At 44.6% G+C, this 19,651-nt stretch overlaps 1 protein-coding gene across 4 annotated transcripts in view; it reads right to left on the bottom strand.

The window, feature by feature from the left end:
• Positions 1 to 12,999: 12,999 nt before the first annotated feature.
• UGGT1 (UDP-glucose glycoprotein glucosyltransferase 1) overlaps positions 13,000 to 19,651 on the bottom strand; it is a 46,099-nt gene continuing 39,447 nt past the window's right edge. For all 4 annotated transcript variants that reach the window (XM_042885346.1, XM_042885344.1, XM_042885343.1 and 1 more), the window contains 5 exons: positions 18,742 to 18,902; positions 18,149 to 18,263; positions 17,349 to 17,465; positions 16,847 to 17,006; positions 13,000 to 16,396 (listed from right to left, as the gene is read on the bottom strand). In XM_042885346.1, coding sequence (XP_042741280.1) covers positions 16,371 to 16,396; positions 16,847 to 17,006; positions 17,349 to 17,465; positions 18,149 to 18,263; positions 18,742 to 18,902 — 579 coding nt within the window. In that variant the 3' untranslated portion in view covers positions 13,000 to 16,370. The remainder of the gene's footprint in view (positions 16,397 to 16,846; positions 17,007 to 17,348; positions 17,466 to 18,148; positions 18,264 to 18,741; positions 18,903 to 19,651) is intronic.

The following is a 19,651-nucleotide window of genomic DNA, read 5'->3' as shown; positions in this document are numbered from 1 at the left end:
GCGAGGGAGGGCACCTCAATGTGCAAAGAGGGGAAAGTGGCAAAAAAGCACTGAGAGAGGGTGAAAGTGAGCAAGGAAATTGGTTACTAAGGAGGAACCACTGAGAGGGTTGGGGTTATTTTGGGGGGCGAGGGGGGGTTGGCTGGTTGTTCTATTTATTGCTATCCTGTTTGTTGATTGTAGCAGAAATGCTCAGTCACAGCCTGAAGCAGTGATTGAGCACCTGGTGGGAATGCAGGGCCAACCCAGGGGAGCTCAGGTGCATGCAGTGTACTGAGTGACCAGAGGGGTGGAGCCAGGATGCCCCCCTTCCCAGGCCTCATTTAAGGGCTGACAGTGGAGGTGAGGGTGTCTTACTGGAGACTACTGCCTACCTGAAGCCTTCTAAAGGTAAGCAGATTTTTCTCTTTTGTTTCTGTATCTATGGCTGCTGCCTTGGGCTTAGTTCTGATTTGTTGCCACCTCAGATTGTGTTTCCCCTCTAGTGCTGCCGTACTTCCCATTGCATTGCAGTGATTCTTTTCAACCGTTGAACCACAGAGCATCCTGAAAAAATCAGAGCACCCAAAAATCAGACTCTGTGTCTGAGAGCAGCATCTCAGCAGTCCTTGAGCTGCAGCGCTGGAGCTGTGCCCACTGCCCTGAAGCTGTTCTATGCCCCCTGCCCTCTGGGGCAAAGTCTTTCCCTGACCTCCCAATCTATTCTCCCCCTCCTGCCTTACACAGCCCCATGCAGTTCCCTGAGGCTGTTGCCATCACCAGAGAGTGGAGCTCAGCACTGCACCTCCACTCCCCTGTTCTGCATTAATTGACCTCCAGGCAGCACAGGTTCTTTTTTCCTTCTTAATGATTCACATGTGGGTCACATCATGCTACACAGGCTCTCAGTCAAAGAGCAGAAAGGTTGGAGGTTCCCCATTAAATGTATGTCCAGCAGCAAGCACGTGCTTATAGATTAATTTTTTTTTGTTTTTGTGAGTGAGCAGAGCTTAGCAGAGCACTATGTGTATCATCTCAGCACTTTATGGCAAGTATTGCTGTAAGTGGCAATAACAGTAGGGATGTAAATAAATTACACTCAGATTACTTAAAATTCTGTGCATTCTGCATCTGGAGGCACTCTGTGCTGACCCAGGCCTGTGGGTTTGGGCTCTGCTGCAGGGGGAAGATGAGACATGGTCACACGCTGACACAAAAACATCTATCACAGCCCTAACAGTAAAGTGGCATGGGCTTTACTGTAATCATTATTTCATATCCTTCAGATTATAGGAGAAGTCAGTGAAATAGTCATGATTGGAGTGGTATTTAATAGAGCATTGCTGTGTATCTGTTAAAGCAGGCAGAGGTTGCAGGCAAGGAGGTTGCTAGCAAAGCCCTGCATAATGTAGTTGCATTGAGAAGCAAGTGGCTTGGGAAAGAAATATATACATACCTACATATTCATATTTTCTAAGAACTACCTATAAGCCTAATATTAATAAAACTAGCAGTCTTCATTAATCTCAAGCAGTCTGTGCCCTATCTGGAGTATATTCAGAGGATAGGGTCCAGAGGAGGGCCACGAAGATGATCCAAGGGCTGGAGCACCTCCTGTGAAGGCTGAGGGAGGTAGGGCTGTTCAGCCTGCAGAAGAGAAGGCTGCAGGGAGACCTCATTGCAGCCTTCCAGTGTTTAAAGGGAGCTTATAAACATAAAGGAAATTGACACTTAACATGGATGGGTAGTGATAGGATAAGGGGAATGGTTTGAAATTAAAAGGAGGGGAGATTTAGGTTAAATGTGAGGGGAAAGTTTTTTGCTGTGAGAGTGGTGAGGCACTGGAAGAAGCTGCCCAGAGAGGCTGTGGATGCTTTGTCCCTGGGGGTGATTAAGGCCAGACTGGATGGGGCCTTGGGCAATGTGATCTGGTGCTTCATCTAACAGCTGGCAGCCTGGCAGGGGGCTGGAACTCAATGGTCCTTCCAAGCCATCCTATGGTTGTGTGATATTCAGGAGCTTTGGTGTGGGCTGTGGCTTCTTAGGCATTAGAAATTCTATCCTGCACACGATTTTACTGATTTCTTACTGGTTGTGCCGTTCTCAAAAGCTGTCTTTCTTCTGCTGAGAGCGCTCCTGTGCTTCTGTCCCACGGAGGGGCCAGCCTCCTCGTGCAGAGAGAGCAGCTGCCCCTGGTTCAAATTGGATGCCCAACCAACAGCAAAAGGAGCCGCATCGCTGTGCTCCCAGAGCTGGGTGCGGGTGAGCAATTGCAGCACTCTGCAAATGTTTAACAAGCTCTATGGCATTTACATAATTATTTTGCTCTCCTCACTAATAATATCATTCCATCAGGCTGTAGTTATGGAATCCAGATGTTTGTGTTATAAACGAGTAGTAATGATAAATAACAAACATTTGATTCGTGCTGCTTTAATACGTTCTAGTTCTTACTGGATTCAGAATGAAAGCTCCTTCCCTGTATTGACTTAAACCAACTGTTACAGTCAGTTGTGCCATGAATAGAAACGAAATTTCATGTGGCCTAATCTGGTTAGCTTGGGCTGGATACCTGATGCTGAAATGAATAGGTGGTAATCAGTCATCAATTTTCTGGCACAGGTGGTGACAACATGTATAAATCACACGGCCCTTGTGAGAGTGAGTGACTTCCCCACGGAGCCCTTTCCTCAGGATTGTGTTATTATTGCCAGACACTGTTTTCAGAACAAGAGCTCAGAGCCAAATCAGTGAGTGCTGAGACGTTCTGCATGCTGTAGCAGCCCCCACCAGTACGTGGTACTGCTGATCTCCTCTTTGTTTCCTGAATCTCAAATGTTTCGATGCTACGCAGGAATTCAGAAGCTGTTGCCAATTAGCCACATCACCCTGTAGGCTGTTAAATTCCACCAAGCCAACGCACAACCAAACCTCTGTGCTGCTGGCAATGTTGATGCACAGACCTGCTGCTTGGTGCTGAGCTCTGGAGCCATTAGGAAGGCTCTGCTGCAGGACTGGTGGGCTTGGGGCCCATCCCCATGCAGGTGGGGAGATGCATGGGCTGCCAGCTCCCCTTCTGAAGTGACTAAAATCACTGACGCTGGGTTACTTTGGGAGTGGGAGCAGAGGCTGTAGGTTTGAGGAGCAATCCCTCAATAGCAGCCTACCTAATATCAGTATGGAATCCTTCAACCCAACCATTTTCATAGGTTTTCCTGCATTTTGTTCTGAGCCCCACTGTGAGACAAATGAATGCTTTCCTCACTTGGAAGATGCCTGAAAGGAAGTGTGAAATTCAGGAGGCAGAGGATGAGCGGCCTTCTGGCTCCAAGCATCCATTCTAGGGAGGACTGCAGCCCTTGGGAAGTGGCAGACAATCCAAGCAAGGGTTCTTTCTGTATCTGTGAGGAAGTTATATGCAGATTTTCTGAAACATTAGTCTTCTTCATTTTGTGCTTCATCAGTTCTCCACTGCAGTGAAAGCAGCGTGTTTCAGTTCATCCTTCACTCTAGGTGTGTAGGAGGACTACGCAAGGAGCTTTTGCTCGGACTTTGTCACTTCCTTTTACTTCTAAGCAATGCTTGTAGTTCTTTAAGAGCACAAGCTTTGAATTTTTATATGTACATATAAAGACATTCACACTGTGCATCTGCTGAGACAGTGCACTGACAGGAACAACCCCAGTGAGAACAGAAGCTCCCTGTTGCACACTCACCTGCAGGCTGCACCACACAGCACACCTCCCTTGGTCAGCAGTCACTTGCTGGGCTTTTCCCCTCTTGGCTCATTCTTGGTTTGGGGTGGCTATGTTTGTTCCTCTCTGTCTGTAGTATTCAGCAGTTCTGCCTATGGAGTCTGACGCTTTCTGCATTTCCACATATTCATGTTTGTATGACTGAAATGCAGCTGCAGTTTTCAAGAAGCTGAAGGGAGAAGACTGGAGAGGACAAGCAGAAGAGGATGAAACGGGCCAGCTGATGTTCTGCAGACTGTGCCATCACTGGGATCCCAGGCCTCCCCTTCTCTGTGTGCTGGCAGAGGCCGCTGTCACTGGAACCCAGAGCCATGCGCTGCCATTTGCAGACCCTGATGTCAAACAGCATGGAGAGCTCACCATGTGAAAACCAGCACAAAAAGCACTCGCAGAACTCAGCCTTGAGCAACTTCCTGAAAATGGAACTGCTGCACGCTAGCTTTGATAACTGCAGCAAGTTCATTAACTTTTCTTTCCACTGTGACCTTGTAGGGAAGTGCACAGATTCTTCATGCTCTGAACCATACCCAGAAACTGGCTCCCACCTTCAGGACAGGTGAGTGTGACTTTTTCCTTGCTCCTGCCAAGAAAGCTTCATCTTTCCTCGTGTTTCCTTCTCTTTGTGTGAGGAGGAGGGTGGCAGGAAAGCAGTGCCCTCCAGCCCCTCCATAGAGGGGCACTGCTCACACATCAGTCCTTTGCTTTAGCTTCTCCTGTACACTGCCTAAAGGAGATGCAATACAGGAGAGGCTTCAGCAGGGCATTGGGATAGTGGGGAAGAGCAGAGACCTGCAGGTGTCTGTATCTGCTGTGCTCTAGGCGCTCTGCAGCACCATTCACAAGCAGTAATAAGGAGAAACCTGTATCTACAGGTAATTGGAAACCTGCCAGAGCAGGCTGATACACAGACTGCCTGTAGAGATGGCTCCCTGTGATAACAAGGATGGAAAGGTCATCTTGATTAATTGCCTGCCTCTCCTCTGCCTGGATTGTCCTGCTGCAGACACAGTCAGCTTGGCAGCTGTGCCATGGGCTTCCATTTGGATGTGAGTGATGAGCACAAGCCTGGTTACTCTTCCTATTCTGCTTCCCAAAGTGCTCCATGCCATTATGTGGTGGTGTGTGACAATAAAGAATAGAGGGGAAACTTTCTTCCAGTGATGCAGCAGGAGAGATGCCTTTCTCCTCTAAGAACTCAGCTCTGTGTCTCTGCTCCACGCAGCTTCTGGTCTAAAAAGGTAGAGAAGAAAAAAAAAAAAAAAACCTGTCTTGTTTGGGTGTTCCATACATAATAAGCACTGTGGGTTTTCACATATCTCATTATTTGAAATGCTGTGGCGTTTGCATCCTCGTTCATAAAGTATGCCCTCACTGTGCTGTAAAAACAGGGAACAAAATGAGACCCTGCCTTGGGAAGCTGTAACCTAAATCAGAAGAGAGGAGAATTAGTTTTAGCTCACCCCTGGGCTATGGCATAATCAGTTATCTTTGCATTAGCAGGAAGGTGAGATTAGGAGCTTCTCGCTGTTAGCAGTGTGAGGATCTGCAAACTTGTCTCATTAAGAATAAAGGAAAGCTGGCACGACCGAGATTTACATTTAGTTCCCAAAAACTCTTACTAGCCTCAGAAGATTTTCCTTAGTGTTTTATAAAATGGCTGTAAAAATACAAAATTCCTCAGTAAGGATGCTACCGCTTGCTCAAATTCCCCATTTACCTGTCATGCTTTCCCCAACTGCAGAGCAGGGAAGGAGTGATGCCACTGAGGAAAACTGAAGCCTGCAACTCCACGAGGGTGTGTGAATCACGAGTTCCTCCTCGCAATCAGTCATTTCTCCCACTATGATGGTGTTCTGCCTTTGATCTTTGGGATTTCTTCCTTTTGTCAGATTCCATGTTATCTCCTGGTGGTCTGTTCTTTCTCCACCACCACCCCTGATTTTTCTTGTATTAAGATGCACGCTGTGAATGTGCTGAGAGCATGCATAGCATTGGGGTACGGTGAGAGTGCAGGAAGACCTGGGGGAGAACAGCCAAGATTTCTGTTGGAAATTGACTGGAGAGCCTTACTTGGAGCATCAGAAGCCATTGCTGGCAGATCCCTGGCTGCAAGGCTTCTGTCTGTAGGGATGCATGCTGTTTGTTGGGATGGTGTTGCTGAGGGCTTTCATAGTTTTGAAGGAGTCTCTCACCCCGAGGTGTATTTTGGGGGGCTGGGCAATGCCCGGGTTTTGAGCAGCAAATGAAGAAATAGCAGTGGGAGCTCACTGTGCCTGTATGGACCACTCCTGCCATCCTCCTTTAGCAGCCGAAACCGTTCCATCTCCTCACTTCTCTGCGTGGGGATCCCTCATCAGTACAAGAGTAAGTGCTCCTGTGCTTAGGTGGTTTTTGTGACTCAGCAGTGTATCCCAGGCCCATGCCACTGCTTCACACCTGGCTGAAGACTATCCAAAGTAATGGATAATTCAGGACTTCTCCCTCAGAGCTCAGAGGAGGCAGAGACACTTGCTAGATGTTGCCAGATGGAAAACATGGGAGCTCACGTCCAGTCCTCATATTCTGCCCAAATGGGGCATTGCAAATATATTTAAAAAGGAAGAGAGCTGGGAAATTGCTCATGCTTCCTTGGTTTGGAGTGTGCCTGCTGAGAAGAAAAGCGACCAGCTCCATTTGGAGCTCACAGGGATAAGCAGGGAATTTCCCACAGTGTTGTTACAGAGGAGCTGGCTGCTGGCCTGGTGCTGGGTTGTGTGCCTTGTGAGGGCACTGAGTGCTGTGCTTTGAAGCACGATTTAGATTTGTTGGAGATTTCCTCCAAGAATCCACTTGTGATCTTGTGGAAGACCGTGCCTTGGCCTGCTGCTATGGAGGGGACAAGAAGGAAGAGTGAAAAGAAAAGTGAAGGCTCTTGGTTTGTGATGAGTATTTCTTGGGTTTCAGCTTTGAAGGATCTCTGCACAGGTCTAAGAACTCTTCCCAGCCTGACATCTCACACCTAACATGTAACGTTCACTGTGTGAACATTATGTCAGGTCCTATGGATGAGGTTTAAGCAGCCTCAAGTGGCTCTTCTTTCTCTTGGTTCGGAGATCTGCTTTCCTAAACAGCCTGAGACAAGTGCTAGTATTTTTTTAGAAACTATGGTCTAGATCCAGGATACATTTAAGCTGGCAGGGATTATTTCCCTCTCTGCAGCACTGCCTCTCTGTTCTTCCTGGAGGGAACAGAACACCTCACCAATGGGACTTCCAGCCCCACAAAAGCAGCTGCTAGATGACTGGGTCAAGGCAGGCTTCTGGCTTTTCCACAGTTCAAGATATGCCTGAAATCTTAACTCTTATGTTCATCTTTTCTGCTGCTGGAGCCAAACCCCATGCCAGGTGGTTGAAATTGAAGCATTTGCTGGAAGGTTGGTGTGAGCCACCTTAAAGTGTTGGGCTTGGGCTGATGGGAAGGACTCCCTTACCCTGAGTGCCAGGGGTTGTGGAGGTTTGTGTCCATGGGAGTCCAAGTGAACTTGGGCTGACCACACCAAGTCTGACGAGGCAATACAGGGTCATTGTGGAGGGAAAAGGGAATTTCTCAGGGAATTTACCATGCATCTTTTTTTTTTTCCTCTGAATTTTCCATCCTGTTTTCAGATGCGAATGGAAGCAAAGCTACAACTTGGCTGTTACCTATGGTATAGAAAAGGTCCGGAGCCAGTTTCAGTTTATCACAGGCTGACAACTCTTGTTCTCCAAAGCAACAGCGTCCCACTGTTCCGCATCCTTAACTGCAAGTTACGTCCCTTGCAAGTTTGCTTTGTGAACCTCAGATCCTGTGAATGTGCCTGTGGCGTGAGGTACAAAGGGAGGTAGAGCAGGCTTTGTGTGTGCTGCAGCTGGACACACACCCATGTACAGGAGGTAGACATGCATGCATGTCCTGTACTAACAGCATGCACTCAGGCTGCTCCTACAGAGTGATGTATCTCAGTGCCTGCAGAGTGAAAGCGACAATTCACAGCCCCTGAAGCCCATTCCTATGGCCCAGCTTGGGCTGGCATCTTTGCTGCAGGAGCTCGTTTAGAGCACAAATCATCCTTCCATTTGCTGCCTGATGAGCTGTGGAGTTCTGCATCAGCTGAGTGGTATGAAATTATGACCTTGGAACCGCTGATCAGGCAGAGCTCTGGTTTTCATTACGGGCTCTTGGATAACAGTGGAAATGGGCACCTCTTCTGGACCTGGACTCAGAAAACTCAATGCAGGACGCCTCTCCTTGCAGGTGAGTGACAGGGAACTCGGTCACAAATTGTTTCTCTGTTGACCTTAAATCAGCAGCAGCACCCTGGGTTTCAGCTAAATTACTTTGCTTTTTAACAGTCCAAGTAAATACAGATCCGGCACACTCGTGCAACTCTGTCATAATGGTGAAGTTTGAAGCTTGCTGGCAATCTTGTGCTTGCTCATATCATTTGCTCCTCTCAATTAACTCCCAGCTCACTGGCAATTAGCTGAGGATCTTTCTCGCTGCATTTCCTGGCAGGGTGTTGATGCAGTTCTGGAATGTGATTATACTTTGCTGTGGTATATTCGAGTGTGTCTTAATAATAGGCAGGAATTGCTCCGTAAATACTACTAATGTGAGCATATCACACAGCCCCAGACTTGTATGTTGGAAATCTTTGTGGAGTGCTCCTTTACAGCTTTAATGGAGCTAACAGTAGTTAATGTGGTAACTCAGGCATTGAGAAGTTCATTTGTATTCTCACTAACATCTGCAGGCTTGCTGCATTTAAATGCTAACTTTTCTTTTAAATGCTCCCTTCTATATTGCATCTCATTTTAGGTAACTTTCAGCAGCTGCAGAAGAGAATGGCTTAGTTCTATCCCACCACCTCCTCCCTGCCCTTTCATAGCAAGTAGACATATTTTAGTTCCTGTGCTCTTCTGTTTGTGGTTGTGTTGGATGTAGTGATGCTGCAGCCTTACAATCAGCCTGTTCAGTAACTTTCTGCAGCGAGGCAGCTTCTACTTTTTGTTCTTATTGTACTCAGAGCTGCTTTTGGCTCCATACACACAGGATGTAGATGCATGACATCACTGTTATACAAATGATTGTGGTATCCTGCACATTGGACTTCATATTCTGCACAAATGCTTAAGAGTCCTGAGGTGATCAGGAGTTAATTGCATCGTGTTAAAGGCCACTTTCTAATATAACCTTGGGCTCTGGTTTGTCACCTCACCACACCACGTTTCACCATGAAGTTGGATGGCACTGTGAGGAACAAGTCTTTAAGCGAATGCCCTTCCTGTGTTCCCGAGAAGCTCTTTTATGGTTAGGGAGCTCCATCCCAAGCACAGGAGATGAATGGAAGTTGGTGGCTTGTATGGTTTGTATGGGCAATAAACTCAATGGTATTGCAATCAATTCAAACAGTTGATAATGTTCTCTCAAGCTCCGGCTCCAGGAGACTGCTTGGTTGACAGCAGATGTGTTCTGTGTGCAACCACCTCACTGAAATGCTGTCGCTGGGATTCGTGCCCTGTGGCAGCTGTCAGAACTGGGGTTGACAATTGACTGCTTTTGTGTTAGCTATTTCTCCAGAAATGACTTTAAAACACTTCTTAAAATTGCTGTATAGGTTTGCATTGGATTTGTGTGCACAGATCTTAGCTACCATTCAGAAAAAAGCCCCTGGTGTAATAAATTTATGAATACTCACTGGGCCATATGGCCAAACACAATGCTCTTGGTGCAGCTGGATACATTATTCATGGCTATGCGTTATTAATAGCCTTGTAACTCACCAGTGACAGCAAATCAGAGCCAAAATGAATGAAAAGGGATGTAAATAGTTGAAATAAATAATGTATCTGCTTTCAGGCCATGAGTCCATCGCTTAAAAAATACCTTTTCTTTGCCATTTAGCACTGCTTCTTTTCTTTGGTTTAGTTTGCCTCCTGCCATGAAGTTACTTAGAGAATGTTGTGCAATGGTTTCTAATTGCAGGTTGAATTCTTTCCCTTCCCTTCTTCTGCTTTGGATTTCTGTTAGCAGAGTGGCCTAGCTACTGATTTCAGCAAGACTTTAATTATTTACCTCTTGTTCTCCTGTGACACATGGACTGAGAGGTCTGGAGGAAACATGAAGTAGTCTGTGAAACCTGCACCCTTTTCTGGGTGCCCAGAGAGGCTGTGGATGCCCCATCCCTGGAGGCATTGAAGGCCAGGCTGGATGTGGCTCTGGGCAGCCTGGTCTGCTGGTTGGTGACAGCACCTGCATGTAGCAGGGGTTTGGAACCAGATGGCCTTTGAGGTCCTTTTCAACCCAGGCTGTTCTATGATTCTCCATGGGTGTGCTTGGGTGTGTTCTAGCCAGGTTCAGCAGCTGATGTTTTGGAAAAATGCTTTGAATTGGAGGATCCTGTTGTGGTACCTCGCTCCCTCCCCCCTCATCCCAGGCAGCTAGAGATCCAAGCAAAAGGGATTTCAGATCTGAGTTGGAGTGTGGTGGTTTTTCTGGGAATTGTGCAAAAGGCTCTAGCTAGAAAACAAAGAAAGTAAGGGGAAAAAAGCTCAAGGAAATGAAACAGAAGTATTAATTTTCAGAGCTGACTTTTGTGACTGCTCCAGGGAAGTGACTGTGACTTTAATTTATTTAAAAAAAAAAAATGCTTTAAAAAATTAATTTAATTTAATAAAATCTTTAATTTTTGTGGAGCATGGATAAGGCAGGATGTGCGCATTGCTCCTCTGGATGTATCGAAAGAGCATCCAAAAGAGACAGAGCCTGAACATCTGCACCTTCTCTCTGTATTCTGCTGTGTGGGCACGAAGCTTAATAAGTGAAGGAATGATTTAGATACCTGCTAGATGGTTGAGAGGTGAGGCCCTTACAACAAGGCCTTTCTAACGTCTCGTTCCTCATCACCTGAAATATCTGAGCTGTGCTGAAGACCGTTAGAAATCGACTTCCAGATGTTAAAATACTCACTTCGTGCTTGATGAGCTTCAGATCACTTTCCTGCTTTTTGAATGCAGTTCTTGCTTTGATCAGCAACACAAAGTGATGGAGGAGGTTTATTATTCCACAGTCTCGGGCTGGCAGAAGGCTTCTCCTGCATTAGCTGTCTGGCAGGGGAAAGCAACAGAGGCAAGAACTTTGGAGATGATGAGGAGATGGATGGTATTTTGTTTCCCAATAGGTTTGTTCAAAGAAATAAGCAGAAAGGTACTGAGGAAAACAGGCAAAAAGATTTGCTTCCAGGAGCACAAACAGAGCGTATTTAGCTCTGGTGTGCCACTGAGAGAGCAAGTCCTTTTTGATGGAGCTCAATCACAGCATACTTTTGGATTCTTTACCAAGAAAAAGGGAATGGGGAGGCATTCACAGTGCACTGCACTTCTGGTGCTCACAAATCCTTTCAAAAAGAAAGCAAAGTTATAGCAGTGAACAAAATCAAAGTCTTGAAAACATATCCTTGATTTATAGAGCCTTGGGGGAGTCTTTTGTTGCTTATGCTGCCCAGGAAAAGTGTATTTCTAAGAGGGATGCGAGACAACAGCTGCCCTCAGAAGTACCAACTGCTGCCCCTCCATCTGAGCTTGTTTCACCATGGTGGCAGGTAGGAAGATGCTGGGGTTTCTCTATTACTTCCTGCAGATGGTTTTGCAGAATTTGATCAAAAAGCTTGTGAACATTGTGTGCAAAGATCTGTTTCCAGCCCATTTTTTTCCAAGAATCAATCCATTTCTGTGAGAGGTGCCCTGATTCCGGTGTGGAGCTGAAAAGGGACGGTCGTATCCATTTGAATTAACAGATGGGCTCTGAAGGTGCGCTAGGAAGTTGACGATAAATCAGATGGAAGTGGTTCTATGGGAGTTGGTGATTAATAATTTGTGTGCACTGGTTGGGTTTTGCTTGTTTGTTTAAAAATAAATAAATAAATACCACCAGCCAACAACAGATCCAGAAGTGACTCTGTTTGTCTGTTCCTTTTCCTGGAAGCAGTTTGACCTTTTGAGGTAACTACCTTTGAACTCCACTGGAAAGCCCTTGGAACACCATGACAGAAAGTCTGCAGATGTGTCTATATTTCACAGAGCTGGTATTAAATGCGTGTCTTAATGTGCATGCAACAAGCTGGTGCAGCTGCAGGGCATCACAGCACGCTCTTCCTGTTTGTGGTATGAAGTAGAGCTTGCCAAGCTCTGCTCTTCTGACTTGGAATTTTTTGGGTTTATTTTTTTGTTGTTGTTGTGGTCTTTTTTTAGCTAAATGTCACAGTAGGGCCACATGGGACAAATATTTCCCGATTTAAAAATTGCTCTGAATTGCTGGGAATGGGTCGTGGTTCTTTCCAGCAGTGCAATTGCTCCATCTACAGGTCCAAGATCGGCAAGTGAGGTCATTACTGGGCCTGGCCGCGTTGCACGGCTCCTCCAGCACCACTACTCCACCTCCATCGGTCTGACCCAACACACATTTGGCACCTGATGATCTTCTCATGTGTTGTTTTTTTTTTCTTCTCAAAGGAAAACCTCAGCCACTGGTACGTAAGAAGAGTCTGAAAAGCAGACTGCAAAAATCAGCAGTCCCATGGTGTTAGTTCTCTATGGGCTGTGAAAGAGGAGGCAGTGTTCCAAAGTAGTGGAACCAGGGGTCACTCATCAGAGGGGACGCTCCTGGGAGAAAGAACAATATATTTCTATACAAATAAATTTATGCAGACATTCAAAACTGCTTTCTCCAACCTAGCTCCCTCTTTGGCACAGAGGGCAGTCTGACTCTGATGTAAAACCATGTGTCTGTACAGTCACATGCATGCAAGTACTGTCAAAATTAAAACGGGGTGGTTGTTAGGGAGGCATATGGCAGCCATTTATTCTCCTTTCACTCATCTCCTTGCATTTGTTCTCTTTTTCTGAACCTGAGCAAGTTCAGACAACCAGCTGCAGGAAACCAAGTACATATTTCCACTACGTTTAACACCACTTTCTGTGTAAGACTGTCCACTCTTTAGTGCTGAGAAATAGAGACTGGGTTGGAGCCTTTCCTCAGCTTTCCAGAGGAGTTCTTAAGAGTGGACAATGAATTCGGGCCCCGCTTTGTAGCTGTAAGCACTGTGATTTGAGAAACACCAACTTCAACTTTCCCAACGTAGAATCCTTTGGAAAGTATTGCAATGCTAAGTAAAAAAAGGCCACGCTCCAAGAAACTTCATTAAAACGTTAGTTATCATAACCAAAATAACCAACAGGAGAGGCACAGGGAAAGAACAGAAAGGCTTTATTATATGAGACATCGTATTGTTGTCACCATACTGGGAAAATCGCTGTGGTCTCAGTTCAGGTAATATTCAGGAGAGGTAACTCCCTGTACCCAGGGCCATTAAGTACCAGTGCTGCAGAGTTGTGGCATATTCTTGGACAGATTTTGATTTCTGAAACCATGACTGGATTGTTGCTTCTCTTTTGTACATCCCCCTTTCATTTCCTTGTTTCACAGCGACTCTATGGCAGAGCATCTCCACAACATTCTTCAGCACTTCTGTGCTATTATTTGTTTCTTAGCCAGGCCAAAAAAAAAAAAATCTTCCTTTCAAAATAACATATTTTCTCTTTCAGCATCAATTTTTCATCAAAAGGACAAATATGTTACAGAGGAAGACTGGGAACAGCAGCACTGCCTTGCCACAGAAGTGCCCTTTCTAGTCTGAGGATCCCAAATTACACTGTAACCACATTCATTCCAATTTTCTATTTTTCTTACCATTTCTCTCATTCATTTCTAGGAGCAGGCCTGGTCAGAAGCAGCTCTGTCTCAGTAATCATCTCAGCACAAGATGCTTTTTTACTAGCAAGCACCTGCACAGATCCAAACCACGAGTATTCTCCTCTCAGTGTCATTCTCACGTGCAAACTGTGGCTTCCCACAAACACCTGTAGTACCTGACATTCTGAATGCCTGGTGATGTGAGGATTTTATTGTGTACTTGAGAATAGGTACAGGACTCTTAGGAGCACTGCAAAAGGTAGGAGATCTCACCATGTGTGTGCTTCTGGTGCTTCTCCCTTCCACATGACATGGGTTTTTTTAATAAGATCTGAACAGAAGAACATGGTCTGTGTTAAAGAGAAGGAAAAGAACAACCACCATTCTCCATAGCTTGGTCAATAATTAAAAAGAGAAAAACAAATAGTGGTGTGCATGTTCAAGTGCATACATTAATTAACAACGGAGGAGCATAATTAAAAAAAATAATTCTGTAACTTACACTGAATTAAAAAAAAATACTTTCTTCCTACCCAGCTCCAAAGAAGGTATTGTAAATATTGGGTTGAATTTCAGCAAGTTTCCTTATTCTCCATCTTCTGGCTTCAAACAACATTTGAAAAAAGCAAAGTCAAATACAGTTTTTTGATAGGAGTAAATCTTATTTCACAGCAAACTGTTGTTTTCTTGTTCTGATTTGGCCCTAATCCTAACCCCCATCCCCTCTGCCCTAAGCAGGCCTCCTTTGGTGCCCCTGGATAAAACTGGAGCACAGCTGCTACTCTCCATTGTGTGCCATGCCATGGGCTCCAAAAGGGGCAGAAGTGGGGTGCAGCTAACACAGAAAGGTGAACATTATCAGAGTTATTTTATCTGATTAAAAATGGCCAACGTAATATCTAATAACTAACTTGAATGTGTTGGAAGGTGTATCATCGGTCTTTACTCTAGAAAAAAATCCTTCTGGTCTGCTTAGCCTCACCTGGAACAGTTTGACAGCAAGCATAAAGCATTTGTAAGCTACAAACCATCAAGGAGACCATTTGAACTGAAAACCCCACAAAGGGGGAAATAACTGAGGTGAAAACTCACGCTTAGTAAGTTCAGGGCTTGATATCCAGCCTCTGCACAGTTTTCCCTATGGAGAGGAGAGACTGGCCTTTCCTCTGCCTTTTTGCAGTTCCCTATTCTGGCACCCACTAGCAGTGTGTCATGGTGGTGCTGATTCATTTACTCACTTTGTCACCAGTGCCAGCACTGCGAATTTAAGGGAGTGTTGCTGTTCCTTTTTACCACGTTCTCTAAGAATCCTGGCTAGAGACTTGGGCACTGTCCTGTAGAACAGTTTGAATAACAGTTTGAATACAACTGATGTCTTTTAGAATTCCCCCAGGACATTTACATGATGTATAAAACAATATTTCTAGACAAATATCTCAAAGTCAGGATTCTCTTTAGGGGAAGTTCTTACAGCATAGAACATCTGCATAAAAAAACAGGAGGCAGAAACAATCCCAACTTGGATGTCTAAAGAAGCAGTGCACACAGACCTGCTTCTCACTTCAGAAATACCAGTTGGGTGCCTGTATTTCAACTCTTCCAAGTCTCTGTGTTCCAGGGAGCAGACAATAATCCTACACAATGAGGGAAGGAGGGTTTGAGGATTTTTAAGTTCGTATGACTACTGCAGCATCTTTAAAGATTAACACATGGATATGAATTATAAAAATAAAAAAGAAAACAACAAAACCAACCAGCTCAGAGTAACCCAGCTTTGGAGCAAAATGTTTTCCTGGCAGCGGGTTAAAGGAAAACAAATGCAACTCAAATATTGAAAAATTCCAAAATCAAATTTGGGGTAATATGTGAGAAAACAGGATGATGAAAAGACTGAGTGTGAACTAAAGCTTAAGATTGAAGAACCCCAAAGTTTTTTATTCATGTGACAACACCTGCGGTCGACGAAAAATAAAGTTAATGAAATGAACGTGATGAAAAGCTTCCAAGCTTCCACAGATTCTTCCACAAACAAACAACAATACATTCATGAATCAGTGAACCACAGCAGTGGTGAGGCCCTACCGGCTCTGCAGACGGACTTGAGCTCTGAGCAAAGAAGGCAGGAGGGCGCTTTTATTTCCAGTCAGATGGGCTGCGAGGAATGGAACAGTCAGAGCCAATGTTCTGCTCCCTTTGTAGGCATTTGTATTGGGACGGGCATCTTTTACACAGATTGTGGTACATTTACATGAAGTCAAGCCCTCAAAAGCTGGGTGACAAATGAAGACAGGAAACGGATGAAGTAACGCTGGATTTGATTTAAAAAATTAAAAAATAAATCAAGGGCATAGGGAATCAACCCGAGGAGAACTATTGACTGAAAACTTGCTGATGAAACAGCATCCCAATTGAAAGCACAATTTGGAGCCTTCTAAAATCACCTGGCAAAATTAACTCCACCAGTGGGGGCTAGGAGCCAACAGCTCACTGGGCTGCATTTTCCAGGCTCTCCAGTAAGATCTGAGGCTAACACAGGATCTTCATCAGTGGTGGAGGCAGCAACAGCTGAAGGAGCAGGCTGGGGTTTTCCAGTGGATTCTGAAGTTTTGTTTCCAAAATGCTGAATTCCATCATGGGCTCTTACATCTCCACCACAGGTGCAAAAGAACAGTAATGCTAATTCCAGCAATCCAGATCTTATTTCATATGCAGAAATTAACCCAAAGGCAAGTAATAAAAATGCATACATCATCCCATTCAATTATTCAGCAGTTTTGCAGACATACCGGAAAAAAAACAACCAAAAAACCTAGCTTTCAATATAAAAATTGTCTATGAAACAGTCTAACTTGAATTTTTCTCCATGGATCATAATTCCACATGTGCTGCTGCATCTGTAGAAGAGGAGAGAAGAATAAGTACTCCATTTCCAGCTTCCTCAGTCTGCAGATCAGTTTGAAACTTGACATTTAAATCCCAGACTCTTGTTATTTGCAGGATTACCAGTGACTGAAGAACCATTCCTACTCCCTGTGTATAACTGCACTTTGTACAGGCTAAGGCATGGCCTGGTTCGTGACACTGCATCACAGTGAGGATCTTTAGTGGAACTGAAAAAAGGGTGAAACATTTCTCTGTTCTCTAGGTCTCAGCATCAAGTTAAGTTACACCTGCTTCACTTAGCAAGGTGCTTCTGTCCCACTGAAATATGCAGGTTACTTAAAACATCCTCCATGCAAGCCCTTGCATGGTGCAGGCTTACAGCAAATGCGAGTGAGGGTTTATTCCAGTTCAAACAGGTAGGAGGAAAGGCAGAGAATTAGGAAAACAGCCAGAAAAATTACCTTGTGTGTGTTGTCCTGACGTCTGAGCTGGTGTTCCTGTTTCTTTTTCTTTCTGGAAAAGATTATGGAGCTGTTTGATTTCTTGATCATAGTCCTGCCACTCTGGAACAATACGCATTGCTGCCTGCAGCTTGGGCTCTTTGGTCATTGGGTTATTACACTGCAAAGAAAGCATACAAACTGTTCAAACACTTCATGTATAAATAGGCTTCACTCACTGAATGAAGGGATGCTTCCCCCTAGTGGAACTGATGGATTGTTGGTGAACACTTAACTACATGCCAGTAGTTTAGTTAGACTAGAGTGTAAATTCACTTTTCAAGCTCATAATGCTCTAGGTAAGAAAAATATACAGAAGAAAAAGGGGGAGAAAAATGAAGCATTGAAAATATTAAATGAACAACAGAAGGTAAGGCACCTACATCTGGGGTGGGGAAGCGCCTCTGAGTTGGTCACAGCTTCTTATTGAGACATAGGAATGAAGGAGCCATTCTATACTTACCAGATCAATGGTTTTTGCTCTCTTTTTTGAGGAATCATCACACCACGTTTCACACCAAAGCCACTCCTGCGGCAGCGATTTGATTGGCACCTGGTGGATCATGTTGTTGGGCAAATCCTGCAGTGAAGAATAAGACTGAGTAGCAGTTTCCACCACGCAGGGCAGGTGGTGAACACCTCTCCCACCAGGCAGCACTCAGAAGTTTTATAACTTCTGAAAACAGAGGGCTTTTTTTCCCCAGAACAAATGAATAGCCATCTATCAACTTTCATTCTAAACAAAGTCCTTTGGAAAAAAAGAAATACATGGAATAATACAAAGTAAGCTAATCTTTCTTTGTTGAAAATGAGGCTGTTAGTAAAAGGGATTAAAGCTGTACTATGAATCCAGTGTCACACCTGTAGTGGATCAGTTTGGAAGACTGTTCTCAAATGAATAAAAGCATTGTGTTACTTTTCCTCAGGTGAAAGTACAAACCTTATTTCCACATATCCAAGTCAGTACACAGCAAAGTGCTTGGGGCCAGACAGCTCAAGAGGCAAGTATTCAGCTGCGCTGTGTATTTGCCTTGGAGTATACCAGAGAAATGGACAGTCTGAAGGCATGTAAGAGGAAGGCATTGTTTCCACCCGCCATTTGCAGTCGTCTTGCATGCTTATCCAACTCATTTGAAGGCAGGGAGTTACTGGGACTGCCACTGGAATTGGGCAGTGGCAGAAGTTTGGCCAGGAAAGGAGAGGTCCTAACCTGCTATCGGGTCGCAGTAAATTCGTACATACATACATGCAATAAACACACACCTGATCCAGGTTAGACAGACTGTTAGGATCCTGACTGAGACCCTGGTACTGTCCTCGGAGGCGGTCTCCAGCTGCTATCTTTCTGAACTTCTTCAGATCCACAACATACAGAGCACTGCACGGAGATAACACAATCAGCAGTGACATTTGACTGATGGGTAAATTACCAAAGCCTCAGACTCTGAGACTAAATACATCAAAACAATTTGATGTACTGCCACCAAGAATTATCTAACGCAAGGCAGGAAAGCAGTTCTAACTACATGGAACGCACATAAAATTACTCAACAAATCTATCTTAGCTTTGCTGTCATGCAGTCGCTTCTTCCAACATTTGTTATTATCAAATGAAGACGTCTGTTTAGTTGACGCTTCAGTTCTTCGTCTCTAAAAGCTGAATCACACTGAAAGTAACTTCAGTGCCCCTAGTGCTTCCAGCTGGACCAGAGGCAATGGAACCTTAAAGCAATAGGGAGCAAAAAGCTGTTCAAAGCAGCCTTGTGTACCTCAGCTAGCTCTCTGCTGACTCTAATTAGTAACAAGAGTTTTCCACTTCCATTTTGAGGAGACAAAAATAAGTAATGCTTCAGTACCTGATGTGGTATTTTCTTCCAGCTAAGTGACTTGCCCAGTATCCCGACTTCCAGAACCTGTAGCCATCCATCTCTCTTCTACTGTCACAGAAGGGAGTATATCCATAAGGAGCACCATCTAGATTGAAATCTCTTAATTCCTTGAGATCTGTGCGCACAATCTGAAGCAAAAGGATGTTTTATTTGTCAAAGCCTGTCGGGCTATTTTGATAAGCTAGTCAGGATTTAATACTAACCAAGCAGCTCAAGGGAGAATTACCTCTTACTCTGACATCTGCATTACCACATATATAGTACAAAAACAAGACACCAGAGGTGTTCTGTCTCCGATTAGAGTTGGACCAACTGAACTGGAGCTTCAAGTACTCCAATAGGGGTTTGCTGGGAGCTGAGGTGCCACATTATTGCTTAGAAAGCAGCTGTAATTCTCACTGTAAATGAATTTTGCTATGATCCTTTGTTTCCTTTCCTCTTTAAAGTCTGAGAACCCTTCATGGATGAATGTTTTTAATGTCTCTCTGATGCAGATGCTGCAGCTGCAGTACTACTCTAAAAACTCTGGTTGAAACAAACTGTATTAATATATCTTTTATAAACAGAGGAAAAAAACCCAACAATACACTAAGAACAGCATAGCTTGGAATTTATCCTAGGTCATACTTATGCTAAAGCTACAATGGTTCTTAACTGACATGGGATCATACTGTCTGTATGCCAGAATGCCTAGGGCATTTTATAGTTATGTATTAATAATCTGTACTTCACAATTTCATATATGTTTAAAGGAGTGTTTTTGGCAGTTCTCACTGCACGCACATCCCCTGTGTTCAAAGCGTTTGGGCAGTAAGCACAGACAAAGCCACCCTGACACTGCTTGCTTTGCAGCACAGCACAGCTTCATGCATGAGGG

This window comes from Lagopus leucura, unplaced genomic scaffold (genome assembly GCF_019238085.1).
Source record: "Lagopus leucura isolate 7727_CA_CO unplaced genomic scaffold, USGS_WTPT01 Super-Scaffold_100049, whole genome shotgun sequence".
Lineage (NCBI taxonomy): Eukaryota > Metazoa > Chordata > Aves > Galliformes > Phasianidae > Lagopus > Lagopus leucura.
Note: the sequence above shows the minus strand (reverse complement) of the source record. Positions and strands in the feature narration are given on the sequence as shown.